The following is a 24,796-nucleotide window of genomic DNA, read 5'->3' as shown; positions in this document are numbered from 1 at the left end:
TCTAAGCAAATACGTTTGACACTCCCCGCTCCCTATGGCTGTTTTATTTCACTGTCCCCACATTCTAACTTACCTTCTGTTCTTGGATCTGTGCTTTCACCACTTTATACTCAGCAGATGGAGGTTTCTGATTGGCTATGAGCTCCTCAGTATCTGTCAACCAGCTAAGCAATGGCTCCAGGGCATCTTGAAACTTCCCACAATGCAACAAGGCCTCCTGTAGTTGTGCAATTCTTTGTGCGACCTGTGTCACACACATGAGAAAGAGCAGTTTTCAAGTAACTCCTGATACTTTTTATAATTATGGACTTCAACAGCTAAATTTTTATTTGCATTTGGGTTCCAAGATAACTTTAGATTTAGCTGTCTCAGATGTTTGCTGACTCGAGTACAATTACTACTTACCTTTTTATTCAGTGTATTCCATCGAGCATTGATCTCTTCCATGTCATGTTCTAAACCTTGCACATCACAGTTTTTCCCTGCACTTTGAATTAATCCTTGGCCAAGTCCATTCACCTGCTGCAATTTCATCTGAAGAGGATCCACTTGTTCTTTCTGAAACATCTGGATAATTGCAATATAAGATTAATTTAAAAGCTATTAGGCCCTCTACACCACACTGGTTTTTCTTGACAGATTTATGAGTTAATGAAGGAGGACAGGAAAAAAAAAAAAAAAAAAAAGTAAGTCACCGCACAGTGAAGTATAACAGAAATGTGTCCTATTTTCCTATGAATGTGTAATTATATTATAGCACTACATGGATCTTTAACTCAATGACTCATTTTTAAAGTTTTTTGCATTTTAATGCAAAAAACTATAGGAAATAAAGATGTATCAGATTCAAAACATTATAAAATAAGTATAAAGCACTATGAATCCTAAAAAGGATGAATGATACCAAATGAGGAGTATTTTAAGATGGAAAATAGCTTACAGAAAGGACTTGTCTGATCACTAATAACAGACAATGCTCTTCTCTGATTAGGACCAATAAATCAATTAGTCAAAACACATTAACAGTGAGAAAAAAAAAAACCCCGCCAACCTCATAGTTTAATTCTCCTGTGGCCACTTAACTCTTTACTATTTCAGGACCACAGACCACACACAGCCAATAATCCTGAAACAGTACTTCTCTTATTACAATGGGAACAGGGCCCAGTAATGTTGGGAAATGTCCTTTTAACATCTTTGGACACAAATTCTAAGTAAGATGCAGATCTTTGTATCAAGAGTATCCTGTTGGGAACATGTTGTAACAAAGCACTTACTTTACCATAGCTCAAGAGTATTACAATTTGGACATTTCTATAGGAAACCAAAAGAATCAAAAGAAGTCCTTTTTTAAAACCTAGGGTCTTAAGAAAAAATGGTTAAATATTTTTCAATAAAATCAGATTTCTTTCTATTTAGCAGGGGATTAAAACAAGCTATATTCCAGTAGTCTGGCTTTATTTCTGCTCTTTTCTTCCAGGAAAAGTTCCTTTAGTTTCAGTGAAACAGGTGAGTCAATTAAAGCCAAACCAGAAGAGGACAAAAATAAATGTGAAAGAAAATTGTAAGTTTGGATGAGTAATTTTGGACTATATGAGCCCACACACATCACACTAGGATTAGGCATCTGACTCCACAAAGAAAGGCGGGTACATGGTCAGCAAAGGGAAAGCCCTAGGGAACACTGAGCAGGGAAAGTTAAAAAGGTAACTACTGGTGCACTCTATTTGTACTATAATTTGATTACATCTTTTTTCGTTAGGCAATGCTACAAGGCAGTTCAGCTAAAATAACAGTTTTTCCAACATGGTTTCCAGAAATAGCAAGTGCTATAATTCCACTATGTATCATTAAAGACATGTTCACTGAAGTAAAATCAGAAGTAAAGTTGCTTTGGTGCAATGACATGTGGTGACTGGTGGAGGGGTGCTGGCAAAGCAAAGAAGGGAAGAAAAGAGGTACAGAGGGAAAATGTCAAATCCACACTGAAGGACCCCTTTCCCATAATCACTTCCAGTCTCATACCCCAACTGGCAGTTAAATTCTATGCTGTCAACATGGCAGCCAGCAGCTACATATGGCCAGCTAGTACCTACTGCACGGGCTCATAGAGAACGAACATCTCCATCCTGGCAGGAAATTATACTGGTCAGTGCTACTGATGAAACAGGAAAATAAACACTGAAACTCTTTTTTCTTTCTTTCTTTCTTTTTTTTGTAATAGGGTCTCACTGTGTAGTTCAGGCTAATCTTGAGCTCACTTTGTAGTCCAGGTTCGCCTCGAACTTGCTGCGATTCTCCTGCTTCAGCCTCCCAAGAGCTGGGATCACAGGTATTCACTACCACACCCAGCAAAACTCCTTCATAAAGTAAAGCCAATTCATTAAAAGTCTGGGTTTATGCCAGGCATGTGGCACATGCCTGTAATCATAGCACTTGGAGAATGAGGCAGGAGGATTACTGTGAGCTCAAGGCCAGCTTGAACTAAATAGTGAGACCTTGCCTCAAAAAAACCAAAAATAAATAGTAAGTAAATTTTAAAATTTATTTTGCTTGGAAACATTTCCTACAAAAGTATTCAATATTCCTTTGTTTCTCACCTTTACTCCATGGATTAAGCTGGCAAGGATAATGTCTATTTTTCTCATCAATTTTCAGTTGAAAGTTGGACAGCAAAACATTTCTAAGTAAGATAGATATTTATTTTGAACCTAGATATTTATTTTGAACATTAGCAGAATATTAAAGAAAATAAATCTGAAAACCCTTGCTCTGTTCTCTTCCAAATAAAGTTTTGCAAAACCAGTGTTTTCAGATATATTATAACTCCTACTCCTTAACTTTTCAGTTAGTGAAAGAGACTGTGCCATGTTACTAACTAAGCAGCACTGGCAGACAGTTTTCAGAATAGTACATAGTAGGGGCTGGGGATTTAGCTCAGTGGCATAAGTGCCTGCCTTGCAAGCAGGCAGTCGTGAGTTCGATCCCTGGTACCGATAAAACGGAAAAAAAAAAGAATAGTATATAGTAAAAATTATTGCAGGGCTATAAGATGCAACAAGGACATAAAACAGAAAATTCCCACAGAACTTCTAAAAACACTTTCATACTGCATTCTTTCAATTTTACCCTAATTGATCTTTTTTTTTTTTTTTTTTTTTTTGATGTCCTTTGTTCTTTTCTTTCTTTTCCTATCCCTACCTCCAAAGGCTGGAGTTTCTGGGGCTGGAAGTGAGGGAACCGTGCCAGTCCAAGGTCCACTTCTTTCTATACTCTTCCAGGGCAATGCCATATATTCTCATGACTTTAAATATTAACTCTGATAGGTGCTTGAGTCTCAACTTATCTCTCTCTTCTGAATTCCAAATCTATATATCAACTGCTTTCTTAGTGCCATACAAACCAACTGACAAGCATCTCAAATCTAGCAGTTCCAAAACAAAACACTATCTCCTTTCCTGTCTTCAAAATCCATTTTCTCCCCTAAATTGATAATTTGTTACTGCCTTACACACCCAACTGTACAAACCAGAACTTAAGTCATCCTTAATTAACTCCTCTCCTTCACCCTAACACAAAAAACATTACCAATTATCTTCTTTCAAAATATTGAGTCCAGCCAAACAACTTCAAATCTACTGATAGCACTCTTTTCTTTTTTCAAAGTGCTTGTCACAGTTTAATGCTTTTGTTTTCTTATTGTCATGCCCCACCCACTATGTGAGTTCCACAAGGGAAGAAACATGCATTTCTATTCATCGAAGGAGTACAGTACCTGGCACAGAGTAGGTACTAGATAAATATTTATTCCATGGATGAATGATTCCTTGTATAGAAATGGTGTTAGGGAAAGCAAACAAACCTAGGGAGATTCTGCCATCAGCTGAGCATTCCCACCGAACTGGTACTGTGGTGTTCCCCAATTCTTGCTTTAAAAACTCTGCTTGCTTCCAGATAGTCCATAAAATAACCACAATTCAAAGATGGATAACTGTAGGTGACTACCAATTCCTTTTGTTATTTTATTAGTCAGTATCTCATAAAATAACTATCTTCTATAGCTGGAAAGATCCTGAGATGTCACTTAGCCCTATCTACATGTTGCAGAAAAGATCCTGGAGTACAGCAGTAAGGATTTCTTGAATTTTTTTCCTTTATATAGATTTGATTGGTTCCTTAAAACTTAACCTCTGTATTTCATTGTTTGCTGCTGTAGGAGTAGTGCTAGAAATATTCTGTGTTATAAGGAATGCCGGTGCTGCTGGATATGGTGGTACATGCCTGTAAGTTCAGTACTTTGGGAGGATGAGGCAAGAGAACTACAAGTTGAAGCCCTGCCTGGGTGACTTAGCAAGATTGTGTCTTTAAAAAAAAAAACTCTAATGCAAAAATTTATTGTCACTGACCTACTGTTCTGACTTCGGGAAGGTTACTGGGACCTTGCTGTACTGGAAACCCAAATTCAGTAAAACTCAGAAAACAGAATCAAAATTCATCCCATTTGAAAGGTGATGTATCCTAATTTGATGGGATGCTACATTATAAAATAATCAGTATAACTCAAAGTGAAATCATTACCACTCTGTTAAGCAGGAATACTGGTGGTAAAGTTGGCACCTTTTAGGACCGATTTTGCTGCTATTGGCTGCACATTTAACTCGTGCTCTAGCAGACTAGGTTGTCCAGGAAAGTTATGCAATGGGGTGGATGAGACAGTCCATCTTGTAACACTTTTTAATACTCCAGGAGACTCCTACTCAGTGCATGCTGCCTTTGAAGAAGGCATTCATTATTCTCCGTCCCGAGGATGGAGTATGGTCAGAACAACTTCTTCACTCAGCCTTAACTCTACAGATTAAAATTCTATAAACTCTTCACTCTATGACTGACCAAATGACTGAAAGTTGTTTAATTCTTCCAGCTAGAACTCTAATTCTTTTCAACTGTTTCCTAATATATTCTATATTCTAACAGAGATACTTATAGCTAAGAAAGACCCAAGAGGACATATTAGCCTAATTCTCTTGTTTTACAGATTAAGAAACAAGAGATCCAGGAACGGAAAACAACTTGCTTATGGACAGAAACACATTTTCACAATATGACTAGCTAAAATACCTCTATTTTGCTCAAGTTATTATACTTGTGGCCTCAAGAAATACATTTGCATTTAAAAAGCTGTTATTCATATACATTTATAGTGCTTTTACCCAACCTGCTGTGGTGAATTCTAACCAACGTATACATTTGAAGAGAAGGGGGAAAATACATTTGTCTTACACAACTGGTGCTTTAAATGCCATAGTTCATTTTATTCTTAGGAACCCTCACAAGTCTTACCAAATGAAGAAATTGACTCAGAGTATCTATCCAATTTTCCAGAGTACTCCAGGTCTCAAAGTTCACACTGCAGCTTCTACCTAACTGCAGACATCATCAATCAATATGCAGCTCTTGATTTAGGAAATAAGCTTGCTATTTCAAAAGCCAAGCTATTCTTTCAGGCTAATACTCTAAAAATGTAAACCAAAAACTGGTTACATCCCTGTTGCCCTTGGGCTTGGTTTATTGAATAAAGAAAGGAACATGAATTACAAAGTTACAAAGATTTTCTATGGGACAAAATTAAGATACATTTCTTTCTTTTTTTTTGTCTTTTTGACTTTTTTGGCCTTGAACTCACTTTGTAGCCCAGGCTGGCCTCCAACTCCCAGTGATCCTGCTGTGAGTCTCAAGTGCTGGGATTACAGGTGTGTGCCACCATGCCCGGCTAAAACACATTTCCTTCTAAACTCAACAGAAACTAGAAATTATTATTATTATTATTATTTTTACATCTGTACCCTGTTGCGTTAAAGTCTAGAAATTATAAACCCATCCTCTTTTCTCTCCCACAAAATTGTATGTGCTATTTTCTCATTACTGTGAGGTCAGAGAACTAGCAAAACTCCCTTTACTCTCTAGAAACAATGTAACATTTACCTCATTTGAGTTTAATCCATCAGTTGTAGCCAGAGACACTTTTCCATGTAGCACTATGCCAGGTACCTCTTTCATTCCAAAAGCTGATGAATCAAGGTCTTCCCGGAACCACATTCTTGTAGGAGAAACATCATCAAGAACAAGAGTTCCTTCTTCTGAGACAGGCACTGAATCAGTGTGGGCACTAACTCTCAGGAAAGGTCTGCCAGGGAGAGAAATGTCCTCCATGGCAGGCACTGCAGTAGCTAGGGTGGCAGGCCTTTCTGGGGCAGGCACTGCAGCAGTTGGGGTGGGAGGTTCCTTTGGGGTGGAATCTGTGACTGCTGGAGTATCAAGCTCTTCTGGGGTGGACACTCTAACTGTTGGAGAGTCAGGTTCTTCTAGGATAGACACTGCAGCAGCTGGAGGGGCCAGTTCCTCAGGAGGTTGCCCTGCAGTGGCTGGGGTGACAAGGCCTTCTAGGGTGTCATCTTCTTCTGTGATGGGTACTGCAGAAGCTGCAGCAGTCACCTCTGTAGAGGACCCTTTAACAGCTGGTACAGCCTCTTCTGTGATGGTTGCTGCAGCAGCTGGATCAGTTCCCTCTGGGGAGGACATTGCAGCAACTGGAACACTCCCCTTGGGAGCAAATACTCCAAGAGCTGGGGCAGCAGCCTCCACAGGGGCTGCCAGTACAGCAGTAGTGATGTCCTCCTTTAAGATGACCCCTGAAGCTGCAGGGACATGGATCTCTGCAGTGGGCAGTGAAGCAAATGGGATGTCCTCCTCTGGGAAGGGCACTTCACTGGCCACTTCAGCAGTTTCCTCTGGGGCAGGCACTGCAGCAACAGTGATGTCCTCCTCTAGGGTGGGCAGGGTAGCATCTAGGGCACCTTCTTCTTCAGAGAGAACTATAGCAGCCTGGACAGGCCCCTGAAGGCTGGGTATCCATTCCTCTAAAACTGGTTCAACACTACTAGCTTTGGTAACTTGTTCCTCAGGAAAGATACTCAAGAATGAATCTAAATCTCCCATTTTTATCTCCTCTCCCTGTGATGATGCCACATTTGGCTCAGGTTTTGTATCATTTAGAGTTTCCACTCCATCTCCATGTCTCAGTTCTCCAGCCAGCAAGTGTGGACTCAGAGTCTCTGACTCTAGTAACTTTCTCTGGAGATCCTGAAAGACCTGCTCTGGGAAGTTGCTGTGACAGTATGCTGGGGCTCTGTCTCCCAAGAGCCTGGCTTGATGATCCAGCTCTTTTCCCTCATCATCTTCACCACAAACTTTTCTCACAGACAGTTCACTAGAGTCTACATTTGCCAAGGATGTCAGATTGTTACTTTTTTGATTAATAACTTCTTTCTCATTTTGTAAATGTTTGTCTGTTAGTAAGCTTAAATTACATAATAATGCCTCTCCTCCAGGTCCTGAGGTTGTTTCTGTTAGCTGATAGCTACAAGCAAAACTGAGAGGGACTACTTCAATATACTCAACATTCTCAGCTTGACTGTAGTCTGCTTGGGTCAAATTGCCATTTTCTTTGGCTAACTCAGAAGCAATAAAGCCTGACAGTTTTTCTTTACAAAAATCCCTGTGATCAGAATTCAGCAGATCTCCTGGATCCAGCTCTCCCAGTGAATCCAGATCAGTTGGAGATTTAAATTCCCCTGTAGTCTCGGGGCTAAAAGGCACTTTTTCATACTCCTTGCTAACCATGGAAGTGTCCCTTATGCTATTAGGATGAACGATAGATTCCACAGCATCAGGCACCTGAGAGGAATCCATGGCATTAAAATATTCATTGTTCAATAAAGTATCATGGTCCTTTACATTTGGAAGGCCTCCGTGCTGTTCCTTTTCTAAGGCAGCCCTTATTGTAACTGAATGTTCTGCATCCTGGGCTGAAGCCAGCCCTTCAGAAGAGGCTTGATTCTGTAGCTCTACTGGAGCAGTTACCCCTTCTTCACATAAACACTCCTTTTCAAGTTCAAGAAACATCTGCACTGAATCTGTGTCAGAGAGCTGCTCTGTCTCAACAGGACTGATATTAAACTCTAATTCTGAAGCAAGACTCTCTAGTCCCTGAGCAGTTTTTTTCATCTCACCAGTAGCATCCTCACCTACAGTAATACAACTGTAATCCAGGGATAGTGCATCCTTGGGAACAGAAGACAAGTGGTCCCTGCCTGGCTGTGGGTCATTAGTGCAACAAATCTGACCAAGAGCTAGGTCATCAAAAGTCCCCACAACAGCAGCCAAGCAGTTAGCTCCAACTTCCACCTCTGCTACTGTGTGCATTTGCTCTCTTTCTTCAAAACTATCAGCCAGGTTGTTCTCATCTGTCATTACAAAAGTTTTTTCTTTCTCAGACAGTTTTTCTTCCTCCCACTCCTCAGCCTCCATCATGATCCATCGCTCATCCTCTTCAAACTTTAGCTCAGACTCTGTTTTCTCTCTTAGGCTGGGAGTTATAAGACTATGCAATTCTGGATCCAACAGCTCTTCACTAAGGCAAGGGGAGAGAGGTGGCATTTCCACAGTGCAGGCTGCATCCCCAAGGGGGTGCTGCTTTTCACTGAAGCCTCCCTTAGCTGAACTTTTCATGGCCCTGGGCCAGGTTGCACTTGAGAATCTGTGCTCCTGCATTACATCTGTGTTACCACTTGCTGCAGCAGCTTCTGATTCTAGAGGCTGGAATTCATGGGGAGCGCTCTCACTGTGCTGCTGGAATCTGAAGTCCTGGCAGTCTCCACTTAAAATTTTCACATCTTGCACTTCTAGAATACCAATGGATTTGGACACATGCTCCAAAGTCACAGACTCTGACTGAAGCTCTCTGTGATTCAAATGGCCAGAACTTTCTGTCAGTGGAGAACTCAACTCCTTCTTTTCTTGCAAGGAAGGATTTGAAGCACCAGCTTCTGAAACCTCACTGAGAGAAGCTTCCATCCTTTCTGCAAATTCTGGGAAGTTGGGTGGCATGAAGGACTTCCATGATCTCCTGTTAACATTGTCTTTGCGCTCTGCATTTGGCCTCCGTCTGGGTGGCACTGGTGCTGACTTCTGCACATCACTGCTTAGTTTTAATGCATCAAATATTATTCTCTCATCCAGCTTTTTGCTTTCTGGTGCTCTAGATTCAAAAACATTAGATGCTGCTCCTAAGGTACCATTGCTGGATATGGTACTTCCTTCAGTTTTTTCCATAGTGCTTTTTGAAGTCTGGTTAAGCTTTGACCCCTGGTCAATCTGTTCATTTATCCTCATTGTATCATATATGGATCGCTGTGGAACATAGCAATCCTCTATGTAGCCATCCTCATCCTCCCCCTTCCCTAGGCAGGTGGGGTTCCGCCTTAAACAGTCTGGTCTGCTGAGTGGCTTACCCATACTTTTTCAATCAAAATGAACCATCAATCTTTCAGAACTTTTTTTATAGGTTGCCCCAAAACGCATTCTCTATGAGTTATAAATCCTTTTACACGTTCACATTTTAAACCACCAACTGCATCTGCTCTCCAGAAAGACCTGGGAGTTCCACTTAGAAAACATTCTGGGAGAAGCTCTAAAACAAACAGCTTTTTCTTCACAGGCTATCAGCCTCATTGTTGCAGACAGATAAATGGTCTAATTTGATCAACAAATCTAACTCCTTGTATGGCTTCTGGTTTTATTCTATTTTTAAAAGAGCACTGCTCTTTTTAATTCAGTCAACAAAAATCATTTGATATTGACAAGTCTTATTCAATATCTAGTTCCACTCAGTTTTCAACGAAGCAGAATTGGAAGCAGCAAATTTGTACTGACTGTAGTAACAATGGCACAGCCTTTCTGGTCTTTCAAGTATGGGCCAAGCTCCTAAGAATTCCTTTCATTTTATCCTCTGTTACAGTCGTGGAGAGTCCAGCTGGTCTGAATTAGCCATTCGTCCTCCCTAGTTGGGGTGTTTGGATTTGAACTGGGCTGGTCGACGGATATTCCTGTAACTTTAAACACAGGAAGTCCTTCACTCGGGGCCAGATCGGGGCTTCCTGTCTCCAAAACATCATGGCATTGTTGTAGCTCCTAGGCCAACCCCGTGCTGTGGCCGCACAAGGCTACCGGAGCCCCGCGCCCGGCCTTGCAGAAAGCGAGCAGGCTGCAGTCGTGGCTGAGGGGCTGTCAGAGGGGCTCACTCAGTACCGCCCGCACCCCACACCGGGCCGCGCGCCCTGAGGGCCGGGGTTGCCTCACCGCAGGCTGGCAGGTGCTCCCGGTTGCGCTGGCCTCAGGTCTCGCGCTCAGGAAGTTAGTTTGTCCCTCGGGCAGCTGAGTCCCGTGTGCTGTGGGCGCCGCCTATCCCGCCGCCGCCAGTCCCCGGCCCGCAGCCGCCGCACCGTGGGCTGCATGATAAGCAGCCGCTTCTATTCTCCCCTGCGCCGCGGGTTCCGCGGCCCCGCCGTCCTCCCTGCCCGCAGCTGTCACGGTCCCGGCATGCAAACTTCTGGCTGGGAACAAAAGGCTCCTCTCCGGCCGGGCGGGGAGCGAGCCCTCCTCCCTCGCGCAGCGCGGCCAGCTCCTCGCCGCTCGCTGGAAGTGCTTGGCTGGCGGGTGGCTCTCCGCCCCCTTCCCGCGCCACCGCCGCCGCCGCCGCCGCCCCGCCTGGGCAGCCCCCCTGGAAGACCGGGAGCGCGCCGAGGGCAGAGCCAAGGGGAGAGCGGGGGCGGGGCCGCGGCCGGGGCCAGGGCAACAGCGACCCGGGAGAGAAGGCGGCGGGGATTGGAGACCTCGGTGCGAAAGGAGGGGCTTCTGCGGGGCTCAGAACGCCGGGCGCCGGCCGCTCGGCTCCCGAAGTCCACGCCCCCGCGCCCTGGGGCTGGAGGGGAGGCCCCGCCCCCCAGAGGGCGAGAGGAGGGGAGCGCACCAGCGCGAGTCTCCGCCGCGCCGCGCAAATCCCTTGACAAAGGAAAGCCCCGCCCTCCTCACGCTGGCCCGGCCCCCGCCGCCCCCGCCTCGTTCCAACCCGCTGGGCTCCGAGCCCAGCCCCGGGGCGGGCGAACACAGAAGGGGCGCCCCCGCCTGTCCCAGACGGCTGGTTCTGGCGAGGGCCACTCGGGGCCCCAGCTGCCGAAAGGGTCACGCCGGGCCGGGTGGGCTACAGTCATCGCGCTCGGCTCCAGCTCTGCAGCCAAAGGCTGTCGCCAGTCTGCAATGTCACCTTTAGCGCGCTCTTGGTCGGGCTGAACGCTCCACCCACCATTAAACCCAGCACTTTCCTAGTGTCCTGAAGAATTTGGTCATACTTGGAGACTAAGTTACTAGATAAACTAGGCACACTATCTTCTCAAGTATATCATCAGGTCTTGGCACATTCTTCCCTAGAACTTCACCCACAGAGCTGTAAAATGTCAACGACTGGGAAAGGGTAGGGGGAGCGGTCGAGAGGCCCACAGCAGTGCCCCACGCCCAGCCCAAACACCTGAGCGCCTTTTGGGTGCACACAGCCAAGAAACCTGAGCCTCCTTGGGGCCAGATGAAAAGCGTGTGCCTGTATTTTAGTTCTCAAAGAAGAAAATAGAGAAAAGCCTCCTCAATTCTGTCCACAGAAAAACCATCCAGTCACCTGTGCCTGTTTAAAAAAAAAAAAAAGTACAATGGGCACTGTCTATCAGAGGAAGTTGCATCTCTGAAGATGCAACATATTCTTTCTTCTCTTTGTGATGATCATTCTCTGATTTTATGAAGGAAAAAAAGTTTATTGGCTGGGTGTGGTAGTCAGGTGTGAGGCAGAGGGGATCACTGCCGAGTTGGAGGCCAAACTGAACTACAGAGGAAGACCCTGTTTTGAAAAAACATTAAAAGTATCTGACTTTAAAGTGGACTGTGTGGTCAATGTAGACATTAAAACTTATGGAAAAGTTATTTTTACTCTTTACACAAACACTAAAGGAAGGTGGTGTGTGGAGATCTGGCAGTGAAATCTTGAGCTGAGCCCCAGGCTTACTTGGAGAGTCAGCAACGTGGCAAGCAAAAATCAAAAGCAGGCTGAAGCCTGTGATCACAGTTAAGTACCTAAAAGACTTTTTCTGGCAAAATGTTTTACATTTTGTTTCTCACTTCAAAAGATACTGCTGATCAATTCTACCAACTCAAAGACAAAAGACTCCTCATCCATAAACTGAAAGAGGGTGAAGAGATAGAGGTTCTCTATCTAGCGTTATTATTTTTTTTTTTAGTGTTACTATTTTTATTACAGGATTCACTGTGCAGTTTAGGCTGGCCTTGAACTCATGGCAATACTCCTGCCTCAGCCTGCTATGCATGCTGTGCCACTATGCCTGGCCTAGTATTATTATTCTTTAATTCTAAAACTTTTAAAAACGCTTTCCAGAATCTTGCGTCCTCTTAGACCTATACTGAAAGATACTAGAAACCCTGTTCCTTGAAAAACTTGTAGTAGAAAGCAGTATGAATACTTGACTAGAGCAGGTTGCAGGAGATGTAATCAACATGAAATGTCTGAAGAGCTAGAACTCAGGAGGAAGGAAATTTTTTGTGTGTTTTTTCTTAAAGTGGTACATTAAGATCCAAAGGCAGATTTTAAACCAACAAAGAGCTTCCTCACAGCTATTCAAAGAACAAGATGTCTCCGGAAGAGGAGACTTTCCTGACCTTGGAGATGTCTGAGCAGAAATTCAAGCAATCAACTTGGTGAGATATCTGGGGAAACAGATTTACAAGCCCTCTATCATTTGATTAGGATGTTTTAAGGTTCCTTCTAATGCTGGCACACAGTGTGATCCTAAGGACTGATCAGCTTACAGATCTGATACTTAACAGTTCAAGGAACTGGGTTTTAAATTTTCTTTTAATTATTCAGTACAATAGGAAAAACCCAGGAAATGCAGGATCAATTTCAGCAGCAAATCTCCCTGGGCAAACACATCCACTTAAAAGTGTTTGGATATCATAACAGTCTGTTTAGCATGCCAAGGCCCCTCTGGTTGGAGGAATCTGAGGAATTCTGGCCCTGGACTAGAGTGGGTGGTTATTTTATTATAAAGAATGATCTTCATATGGAATCACAAACTTCATGGCCAGAAATTCCTTTCCTGTTTCCTCACCAACTCAGGTGCCAATCAATTCAGCCGTTTCTTATTTATTCCTCTCCCCATATCTATCCACCTTATTTTACTTTCATCAATGTACTATATAGTCTAACACAACATTCAAGTTCAGGCTTGAATACTTAATAGTTAGCTACTCTCTAATTAAGGTATTAAGAAAATATTACCGAGAAACTCTTAAATAAAAGATGAAGCATGGCCTATAGAAAAGATTATATGCAGTCAGTTAATCCCCCTTTCAGAATAAACCAACAAAAACTCAAAAGCCAAAGAATTCTGAGTGCTTTGCTCTTTTTTTTTTTTTAATCATCAGTATATGTTTAGGAAAAAAAATCAGAGGATATACAAGGTCTCTCCTCCATGTCTTTTTGTTTTGTGTTGTTCATGAGTTTCTCCTTAGTTTTGGTATGTGGAACTCTGCCAATAGCCATCTCAGTGACTGAAATAAATGCTTGATACAGCTTTTAGCCTCTTGTTGCTCTGATAGCTATAACCAAAAAAAAAAAAAAAAAAAAAAAAAAAAAAAGCATCTGTTCATTTTACATGTGGTGAGTACAATTTTTAAAAGAGAAATACAGGGAGCTCCAGAGTACTTGTTCAGATGCCTTCCCCACCCTTGAAACCACAAATAAAGGCACTCGAACAAAATTTCAAATTATTTTCAGTTAGTTGATTACACAGCTTAAAGAATTTGCTACGTATTTTGAAACCCCTAAGACCAGAATGTGATGTCAGGTTTCCCTTCAGTGAACCTACCTTAAAAGAATAGTCTTGGCCCTTCTAGGCCCTTTAGCTCTTTCCTGCTGTCTTCCTGATTAAAGGCAGCTGGGTGGAGTCTCCTTACACCCTAACACACCTCCCTTTCCAAATTTTGGGCCTGGCACTTTGCCTTTGTCTGCTCTAGACTGGAACCAGCAGTCTACTCCCCTCAGATTTTAAAAGTAGACACTCTTTGAACACTTCACAGTATGATATGGTCAGTACACCTTAGGATACCTAGAGTTTCCAAGTATTATTTAGTGGCAAGTAGAAACTCCACAGTATTAGTCCGTGCCTGTTAGGCATCAGTCACTACCATCCTTTGGTGCTTTTATTATTATTAAGATGTCTACAGAGTAGCTCATAAAGCAACACAGCAGGATGTGGAACTTGTTTTAAATGGGAAACTAAGAATTTTGATGTTATTTGAGCCCTCGTGTTCCTAAACCCATGAGAAACTTTCCAAACACCCTGCAGGAACTCTCATGACCCCTGTAAACCCTTTTCAGCTTGTAGACTTTCCCAAAAGGCGGTGTAGTATTTCCTCTTTTAAGATTAATGATTACCAAGACACTGGTAATGACAAAAGCATGGGGTTTTGCAAGTGAGAAAAGATCTGACGGAAGGGTAGGAGGAGGGAAGACAGGAAGCAGGAGAAATCAGGAAAGGCTTCATGGAGGAACTACTCATCTGCACTTAGGAAAACAGAAATTGTGCCCCACATATTTCTAACTGAAGAGCGAGAGTCAGAAAAGCACCGTTGGTGTAAATTAGTAGAGCCACTATGGAAATCAGTATGGTGGTCGGTCCCTCAAAAGACTAAATACAGAACTACTATATGAGTCAGCTACACCACTCCTTAAAATATACCTGGGAGAATTAAAGTCAGCATACCATAGGGATACTTCACACTCATGTTTATGAAGACACAATTTACAGCAGCCAAGATATTGGAAACATCTGGAGGAAAATGGATGGAACTGGAGAGCATCATGCTAAGCAAAATAAGCCACACCCAAAAAGGCAAGCATCATATGCTTTCCTTAGTATACAGGATCTAAAAGAGAGAGATGAAAGCAGCAGGAATACTATTCTTAGAGGAAGATAAGTAAGAGGGCTGAGAGGCATATGAGAGGACATGGGAGAATTTAAAAAGTCATTAATTATATTATTAAAACAGCACCATATTGACATGATTTTACTTAAGTAAAAAGATGTCCACAACACTGTTAAGTAGCAGGTTATAAAATAGTATACATGGTATTGCTAAATTTTAATTTTCAAAAATGTATTAATGTATAGATAATTAAGAAATTGTCCAAAATGGTGTTCTCTTAATCTGTCTCTGGGATTGAGATGTTAAGCAAATTTTTCTGTTTAAGAGTATTTTTTTAAAATCAGAGGCTGGGGGTTTAGCTCAGCGACATAAATGCCTGCCTTGCAAGCAGGCAATCGTGAGTTCGATCCCTGGTACCGATAAAAATGAAAAAGACAAAAAAAAAAAAAAAAAAAAAAAAAAAATCGGTACTAGGTATCAAACTCACAACCGCGTGCTTGCAAGGCAGGCGTGCTTGTGCCGCTGAGCTAAATCCCCAGCCCCTTAACAGTGTGTTTTGATGTGCTATTATAAAATGTTTCTAGTCTAGGAAATTAACTGCTGAGATATAATAAAAATTAATCATTTCACAACAGATATGTATAGTATCTCAAAAATGACATTGTGTACCTTAGATACATGATTTTATCTGCCAACCTGCTTTATTTATTTATTTATTTATTTATTTATTTATTTATTTATGGTACAGGGAATCAAACCCAGGATGTCATACTTGCCAGGCAGGTGCTGTGCCACTAAGCTACATCTCCAGCTTTACTTAATTTTTGAAAAAGTAAAAATTCTGGGGAAAAAAGGGAAAGCAAGGTCCTTAAAGAAACAAGTTCTGGTTCAGCGTGGCTTAAGCAGAGAGAGGATGAAGGGAAAACATGGGTTGTCAGAATGGTAACTAACTCAAGGCTAGTATACCATGGGTGCCAGGCCGAAGAATTTTTGCTTTATTCAGAAAACCATACTGCATCAATATTTAGTTAACTGAATGTATGGGCATGCACATGTGTGCATGCACTTGTGTGTGTGCAGTTGGTGATGTGTGCCAAGTTTTTTAAGAAAATATAACTGCCATTTGTCCCATTTAAAACAAACAAAAACCCAAACCCTAACTGCTAAATGAACCTTAGAGCGGTAAAATATACTTGTCTAAAGACAGTGAAAATGAAGCCGGATGCAAACTTGTCATCCTCCTGCCTTACCATGCCTAAGGGCTGGGAATACAGGCATGCACCCCACTCCTGCCTACAAAGTTATATCTTTTTCTTTTTCATTGTTTAACAATTGGGATCTACTATGTGCCCCAAACTATGCCAGGTACTAAGACAGAAAGCGATGAGAAGCCTACATTCTAGCAGTGGAGACATTTACTTCCCTTCAATTGCATAACAGTATTCTGAAAGAAAAGCAAACAGTTCTATAAGAGCAGGGATCACAGGTCCTGACCTGGTTTGGAAGTTCAGGAGGCTTTACTAAGAAAGTGATGGTGTGAACTTTTCCCTGAGGTCAACTGAGAGTAGTCTTTTTGCTTACAGCAGGGCATGATCATCACAAAGAAGTTTGGTGTAAAACCTATCCCTGGGTTGAATCTCCAATGAATCTTGCTGTAGGAGTCCCCTCTCAAAATACAGAAAAATGTAGAATAAGTAATACAGAGTTTTTGAAAACTGACTCATTTTGTTAGTAAAACAAAAGCAGTTCTTAACATTGATTGCAGACAGACAACCTAAGTTTGAGTTTAAAGAATGAGGCTAAAACAGAGGTCATTTTTGGGGAATGATCATCAAAGTGATAGAGATTAAATGGCTCACTTGAATGGACACAGTGAATTCAAGTATGAGAAAACATGTCAGTTCAATTTCTTTGAGTTCTGTCTTTTTTGCTTGACTCATATACATACCACTAAATATTATAAACATATATTTGCAGAAAGTATAAATAATTAAAGGCCTTCTATAAAACATCTCAATCTAATCTTAGAGGGATGAATTATCTGGGTTTAAACAGATTGTCTCTGAAACTAAGCTGCTATTTTTCTTTTATACCTCAAATGCTTTATTAAAGACTGATTAATATTAAGAAGTGTCTCTCCTAAAGATGCTGATGTGGTAGTTGCCATTATATGGCAAGAGAGGGAGATAATATGGTCTATAAGAAAAGTTAATTAGGCCAAGGACCCTGAGATCATTGAAGCTGATCTGATGGGTAACTGAATGGCTGGGGGTGTGGGGTGTCACAGAGGTGGCAATATCTTCTGGTCAGTTCTAGTTAATGATTTGAAAATAATATTGATTTGTGTAGCACATAAGTCAAGGCCAACTGGCCTCAGAAAAACATGCTGTCTCTGGGCTTCTAACAGGAATGACTATTTTCATAAACTAATGAATAAATAACTATCCATGTGTACACAAAATACATTTGAAGTTCTGTTAAGGATTCATGACTTAAACCTGCCTATGTACGGTTACAGTCAGAAACAAGATCTACAGTTATTCCCAAAAAACAAAACAAAACAAAGCTTAGGAATGCTTTCTGTCTATCCATTTGCTTCACTGCTGCCACAAACTGATTTTAACTTCGTAATTTCCGTTTTTTCAAGAAGAAAAAGACCTAATCTAATCAAGTGCTGGATCTTACAGTCAACCTTCTGAAGAATGATTATCCCTAAACACAAAAGGAGATAACTGCTTTTATTAAAAAGATTTTATAGCTGGGCATGGTAGTGCATGCCTACAATCCCAGCAGTCTGGTAGGCTGCGAAGGGGGACAGCAAATTCAAATTCAGCTTGGGCAACTTTTTAAAACTCACATCTCAAAACAAAAATAAGTGAGGGCCAGGGATATAGCTCTGCAGCATAAGTGCCTGCTTGGCAAGCGCAATGTCAAGAGTTTGATTACCAGTACCAAAAAAGTAAAAATAAGTGAATACTTATAAAATAAAGGCCTGGAAATGTTTCTCAGTGTGAAGGCTCTGCATTCAATCCTCAACACCAAAAAAAAAAAAAAAAAAAAAGATTTTATAGTGTTCTTGTTTTTTATGTCTTGATAAACTTTCCTTTTTTTTTTTTTTTTTTTAAAAAAGGATACTATTACTTATTAGGCACCTAACGTAAGCCTAGTTCTTTTGTCTTTATAACTTCATTGAATTCATAAAATTTGGGAGCATTATTTATCATTTTTCACATTTAATAGTTGAAGTAACCTGGACATAAAAAGTTTAAGTAATTTTCCCCAAAGTCATTGAGCCTGTAAATGAAGTACCAAAGATTCAAAGGTGGATATTTCCTTTTTAAAATTTAAATATTTTTATTAGTACATGTTTGTAATACATGATACTTATTGTGAGAGTTTGTACCCGTATATAACACATCTTAATTGTTTTTTGTCCCCCTTCCCTCCCTTTCTTTCCTGCTGTCTTCAACACTTGTTCATTTCTCTGTTTGTAAAACCTCTATTACCACTTTTTCTATTACATTCTTTTTTCCTTTTATCTTTCCCTCTTCCATCTTTTGTTCTTCCCATTTGAAAAAAAAAAACACCCTCCTTCCTATGACCTTTTATTTTTGCTCTTTATATTTTGAGTTTCTCATATAAGAGAAACCATGTGACATTTAAACTTGTGTGCTAGTTTATTTCATTTAACATGATCTGGAGGTGCATCATTATGGTTTGAAATGCCTCAAATTATCCTTTATGACAGAGTAGTATTCCATTGTGTAAAAACATTACATTTTCTTTATTCACTACAAGATTTAGCTATTATGAGTTATGCTGCTATCAACATGGGTAAGCACGTAACATTGTAATATGATGAATTTAACTCTCTTGGGCAGATAGCTAGAAAGGAAATAGCTGGGTCAAATGGAATTTCAATGTTTAGTTTTTTAAGGAATCTCCATACTGATCTCTATTGTGGGTACTAGTTTACATTCCTTAGCACAGTAGAAGGTTCCTTTTTCCCTTTAGCCTTGCTAGCATTTGTTATTTTATTTCTTAATGATAGCCATTCTTTTTGTAAGAACATGGCATTTCAATGTAGTTTTTTTTTTTTCTTTTTCTTTTTTTATGGGTACTGGGGATCGAACTCACGACCACCTGCTTGCAAGGCAGGTGCTTATGCCGCTGAGCTAAATCCCCAGCCCTTCAATGTAGTTTTAATTTACATTTCTCTAATGGCCAACAGAGCTGTGTATTTCTGACTTAAACTTGGATTATTTTTTTCACTACACTAGATTGAATAAAACATGAGGAATCTTGTTAACTGTCAACTAGCTGAGTAAATGACTACGGCTCTAACATGGTAAGTAATTACAAAAGAATATCAGAATCTGACTTTCTTCAATTACACATGGTGTCAAGTTTCTTAGTTTTGCTTTGTTTGGGCTAACACTAAAATGAGACTCTGCTAACTATTAAATGAGATGCTAACTACTAGTGAAGAAAAAGTCTAGAGAGAGGGGAGGTAAGGAAACCTGGTGAAAATTATACAATTAGCCCCCAATTTGTGAACATGAGTCACGAACTTTCACAGGTATACTGTGAAAGACTCACAGATGTTGTATGAAAAACTCTGTTAGATTACAAATGAATCTGATGTATGAATGTTCTCCTTGAACCAAACTCATTCATAAGTCGGGGAAACAAAACGATATAACTTAAGTCTTACACAGCAGATAGCATTTTTCAACATTTTTTTTTAATCGGTACCAGGGATCGAACTCACGACTGCCTGCTTGCAAGGCAGGCGCTTATGCTGTTGAGCTAGATCCCTAGCCCCTTGAATTTTGAATCCTTACAAAAAATAAACAATCTTGCCAGAGGTGTGGCTGCACATGCCTGCAATCCCAGCACTCAGGTGGAGGCAAGAGGATTGCTGTGAGTCTGAGGCCAGCCTGAGCTACACAGTGAGTTCAAAGCTAGTTTGAACTACATAGCAAGACCCTGTCTCAAAAAAAAGATCTTTATGAGAAGTAAAGATCATGCATTCAATCAGTGAAATAAACATTGCAGCTGGAGATGCAGCTTAGTGGTAGAGTGGTTGCCTAGCATGCACAGGAACCTCAGCTGGCTTCCCAGCACAGGAAACAAAGAAAGAAAGAAACAAATAAGCAAAAACTGTCAAATATTTACTAGTCTCCATGTATGCTATCTATTCTGAGAGGCAAAACACACACAAAAATGGATCAAGATGAGATACAGACAGATATACATAATTGGAAAGTACAAAGATTAGGCAATTTGAAATAAGGGCCAAAAGAACTGCATATATTAAGTGAATTAGGTGATCAGGACAGTTGGTGAACTGAGGTAATCAGAAAAACTTTGTAAAGTGATGGGACTGCACCATATCTTCAGATATTGGTAGAAATCAAATAGATAAAATGTAGGAGGAATAGGGTAAGTAGAGAGGGAGGATGGTCTATATGGGAAACAAAATTGGAAAGAAAGCAGAGATCAAATATGTAGCCCAAGACTGGAGAAGAAAAAGGCTAAGGGTACAGAAATGAAATTAGTTCTGAAGGATGCCACTATTTAACTCATCAAATCAGATGGTTCCTTTCAATCCCCAGTACAAAAAATAATAATAATAATAATAATAATCAGATGGTTCCTGCATTATCAGTGGGAAAGATAAGCACTCCCAGAAAGAGTGAATACAGGATATCCACCTTAGAGGCCCAAGTTTTAAAAGGCTACAGAATAATTTATGTCTGCTTTTTCCGTGGGAACCATGTGCGTACATGCTGGTCTTCCAATAACACCAGCTCTCTACCTTCCTCACAGAGGGTTCTTTGTTCCCGACAGCCAGGCTCAAAAGAGACAGAGTATAATAAAATCACACTGAGATCAGTACTCTCAGCTGGTGCAGGGGCTGATGCCATGCCACAACACACCCTACAGGAAGTAGTTTGTGACACACAGCTGATTTCCACAGCAGGAACCTTGTGGTAGGCTGGGGTGGGGACTGGTCATGCATGGAGAGAATTCTTTAGCTACTGACTCAAATTAGTTCACCAAGATCCTGATATTATCCACTAAATCTGTGTAAATCACTTTCAAAAGCAATTATTTCTTAACTAATTTTGAAAAGGAGAAGGAAAACCACAGAAGTTTCACTAGGCATTATTCTGACACCACTTCATCAGTTAACTATTCCTTGCCATAGAAACTGCAAAAACCAAATCCCCCCCCCCTTTTTTTTACAAGTGGGCTAAATAATTTTTTTCATTGTAAATAGCTGTTTTCTGTACTATAGGATGTTTAGCAGCACTCAATGAAAGCTAGTAGCAAGCAGTTTCTTCACTTGTGATAATAACCATAGGTGAATCCAACCTGGAATGTTTATTTTCTATGTGATTTGAACAAGTTGTTTTTACCTCTTTATGTTTCAATTTTCTGATCTGCAAATTGGGTTTTTAAATGTCAGATTTAACAGAGGTACATTACAAGATCACGCAGGTTCAGGTCGTTCCTCTTGTACTTAGGACTATTCTACTACTACTGCAATTCTTCATGTGTATTCCCCATTGTTAACTGGAGACCATCTTAAGACCTCAGCACCTACCCAAGCACTGGCACAAAGCTTGGACTCAGGATGGGCTGAAAGGGCTATGGAGCCCTTTTCTTCTAATCTGCACAAAAGGATTCACAAAGCATCACCATGTAGCCATTTGCTCTCATTCCTTGGAACCCCAAACTTCTGAAGAAACAGACTAGAATATATTGGAAATAGTACTAGTGGCAGGAAGATAGCTTGTGAGGGAGGGCCTGGGAATAAATGTGCCCAATTAATCTTGCACAGCAATACTCGAGACTCCTATCTGAAAAAAAAAAAACCAAAGTTGTAATGCTGGGGATTTAGCTCAGCAGCATAAGCGCCTGCCTTGCAAGTGCGTGGTCATGAGTTCAATCCCTGATATCCATTAAAAAAAAAAAAGTTGTAGCAAAGTCTTAAGGAAGGTGCAGAGGAAGTACATTCTCCTCATAGCTACATTTTTTTCAACTAGGATAGCTGAAGATTGGAAATAATTCATTTGGCATGAGAAAACTGTTTGGGACAGTGATGCTTTGGTGCAGTGAACTGACTCAATTGCCGGTGGGACTTGTTTTTTCCCTGGTAGAGTAGCCAACTGCAACAATCAAGGGCCCTTCTGAGCTACTCATCATACTTCCTAGAGGTTCAAAGATTACAGTTCATGCATTACTTAGCCGCTCTGAAAGTGCCCAAGATAATCCTAGCACAGCAGCATCCATCTATAAACCCTAGGAGGAGCACAAGGTCAAGGCCAGCCTGGGAAAATCAGCAAGATGATGTCTCAAAACAGAAATTAATAAAGGGCACAGCAATGTAGGTAAGTGGTAGAATGCCTGTCTAGTATGCACAAGGGCCTGGGTACTATCTCTAGTACTGAAAGGTGGTGGGGGGTGGGGGGAGCCCAGGGTACTTTTCTTCTTTGTGTGATGAGGTTTCACTGTGTTGTCCAAACTAGTCTCAAACTTCTGGGCTCAAGTGATCCTCCTGTCTCAGCCTCCCAAGCAGCTGGGACTACAGGCGTATAGCTTCACCTTTTAGACTCTTTTTTCCATAGCTCCAGGGCTAGGCTGAGACCATGTATCATACACAACAAGCAACAGTATAGTTGTACATACACATCAGTGCTGATCTCAACCATATTCACTAATCAAATGCTCAATAATAAATATGAATACTATGCAGGAAACATTCTAGTTTTCCTGGAAACACATTTTTCTTCCTTCTTATGATAAATTTTAGTTTTGAATGCTAGGTGGTGATACTGTATGTGAACAATTTCAGTAAACTCAAATCAAACTGCTTATTTGGTTGAAGATATATTTGCTTGTTGCTTTAAAATCTCTCTGCTATCAAAATCTCCAGACAAGATTTTGTGAAATCTATCACTGCTTTCTTTAGGACTTTCCATTTTGTTTTACTACCTTCACTGAGGCATGAGACCTCTTTAAGATGATGTAATGGCTGCAAGCCTAGGATTTTGCTTGTGATGCTTATATTTAAAATATGAAGTGGCTGGAAAAGGAAGAGCTGGAAAAGGTTCAATATGAAACAAACTTACAGGCCTCAAAAGCTCCTTTGCCTTCTCCCCATCCAGTTGGTACAGTGGGGGTGGAGAGGATTATTACACAGCATTGGAATTCTTTGTCGAGGGGGGGTGGTCACAAAAGGGTTATAAATATCAGCAGCCACACTCTAGGTTGGCTGCAGAGAACAACTGACATACTGTAGTTCTACTTAAAGGCACAGAACAAGGAAGCTCCTTGAAGTATTTCCACAGAGGAAGTTCCTCTTCTCTTCAAAAATGTATCATCAGCCAAACACCTGCATCAACAACTGTAGGCAAATTTCACATGCCAGGGAAAGTGACTAGATTTAAAACTAGCAACAGATTAAACCAGCTACAATAAAGAATCCAGGGCTGGCCTAAAGGAAGGCTGATTTAGAAATTATTGTTGCTACTGCATAGTTATAATCAGATTATTATCAGAAGGCTGTTTGCTATATAAATATTTAGTTTAATCCCTCAGTACCCAACTGAATCACACTTAAGCATTGGTGGCAATTTCCTTCTAGGGCAGTGGTTCTCGGGAGAGTGATTCTGCCTTTCAGGAGACATTTGGCAATGTCTAGAGATATTTTTGAAGCTATTTCCAGTAGTTACAGGCCAGAGATGCTGCTAACCATCCTACTTACAATACAAAAGACAGCTCACTATACCAAAAAATAACCCAGCCCAAATGTCAGTAGTATTGAAGTTGAGAAATTCAGTTTTAGGGTATTTTCTTTACCTCTTTGGACCTTTATTGGCAGTGCCTTGTTTAAGAAAGAAACAAAACAAGACAGGTGGAGGGGCAGTGCATACTTAGGCCGGGCTTGAGTATGTCTCAAACTCTAAGGGACAGGTCTCCCTTCTCTCCCAGGGCAGGCTGATAATACTGACCTAATTTGATTTGCCGTTTAGTGAGTACTAGACTCTATCTCAGGGTATAGTAGCTGGCAAAACTGCAGATGGGCTGATACTGCCTTTGTAATCACTTGAAAGGAAAGAACAAGCATTAAATGCACAGTGGCAGTCTTTGGGCTCCATGCTGGGCCCTCTCTTCCAAATGTTTTCACACGTACTGATGGTACAACCTAAGCTTGCCTACCATGAGGCAAAAATTGAATAAAAATGGTTTCCATAAAGGACTTCCTTGTTCTGGTTTCGTAGTAGGATTGGTAGTTCTCCCAGTCAGAAGCTACAAATGTACTGAGTACCCACCTGGTCCTGAGCTCTGACCAGTCTGAGTGAGAACTGTCAGAGGGAAGGAAGTCTGCTACCATGCCCAAAGTCCACCAGCTCAGTCAAAGAGAAGAAAGGAAAAGTTTGATTTGGACGTTTCACATACACCACTAGTATGTAAAGTGAATGACTCTGAGAAACATGAAAAGCCTAAAGAGTTTCCATTTTCCCCACTGTGCTTTCTTTTCATTGACAGGTAGAATGTGAAGTACAAATTCACACTGGCTCACACTGGCCTGGATCACACTCAGGAACACAGAGCAAATGATGGTGCAACCAGGTTTCTAGATGCAACTTGTCAGCACCATGTCAAAACCAATACGTGCTTTCTGCCTGAGAGGTCAGCACAGTTCTTGTGGCAGAGCACGCATACAAGTGAGGGATAGAATTAAGACTCAAAATGTTAATTTTTTTTTTTTTTTTTTTTTTGGTACTGGGGATTGAATTCACGACTGAGCTAAATCCCCAGCCCAAAATGTTAATTCTTGACAAGTCAAACTCCCGCAGGGAATTTCAAAATGAGGAAAGCCTCTTGTTAGCATCAG

The 24,796-nt window shown here is 41.0% G+C and overlaps 1 protein-coding gene across 36 annotated transcripts in view; it reads right to left on the bottom strand.

The window, feature by feature from the left end:
• The window catches only part of Macf1 (microtubule actin crosslinking factor 1), a 342,822-nt gene that overhangs the window by 58,688 nt on the left and 259,338 nt on the right, over positions 1 to 24,796 (bottom strand). For 34 of the 36 annotated variants that reach the window (XM_063236130.1, XM_063236132.1, XM_063236140.1 and 31 more), the window contains 2 exons: positions 406 to 567; positions 74 to 244 (listed from right to left, as the gene is read on the bottom strand). In XM_063236130.1, coding sequence (XP_063092200.1) covers positions 74 to 244; positions 406 to 567 — 333 coding nt within the window. Of the gene's footprint in view, positions 1 to 73; positions 245 to 405; positions 568 to 5,982; positions 10,579 to 24,796 lie in introns of those variants that run through there. The other 2 variants (XM_063236153.1, XM_063236146.1) reach the window with 1 other exon arrangement.

Source organism: Cavia porcellus, unplaced genomic scaffold, assembly GCF_034190915.1.
Source record: "Cavia porcellus strain 051 isolate PalLab524CR breed Dunkin Hartley unplaced genomic scaffold, mCavPor4.1 scaffold_25, whole genome shotgun sequence".
In the NCBI taxonomy this organism is placed as follows: Eukaryota; Metazoa; Chordata; class Mammalia; order Rodentia; family Caviidae; genus Cavia; species Cavia porcellus.
Note: the sequence above shows the minus strand (reverse complement) of the source record. Positions and strands in the feature narration are given on the sequence as shown.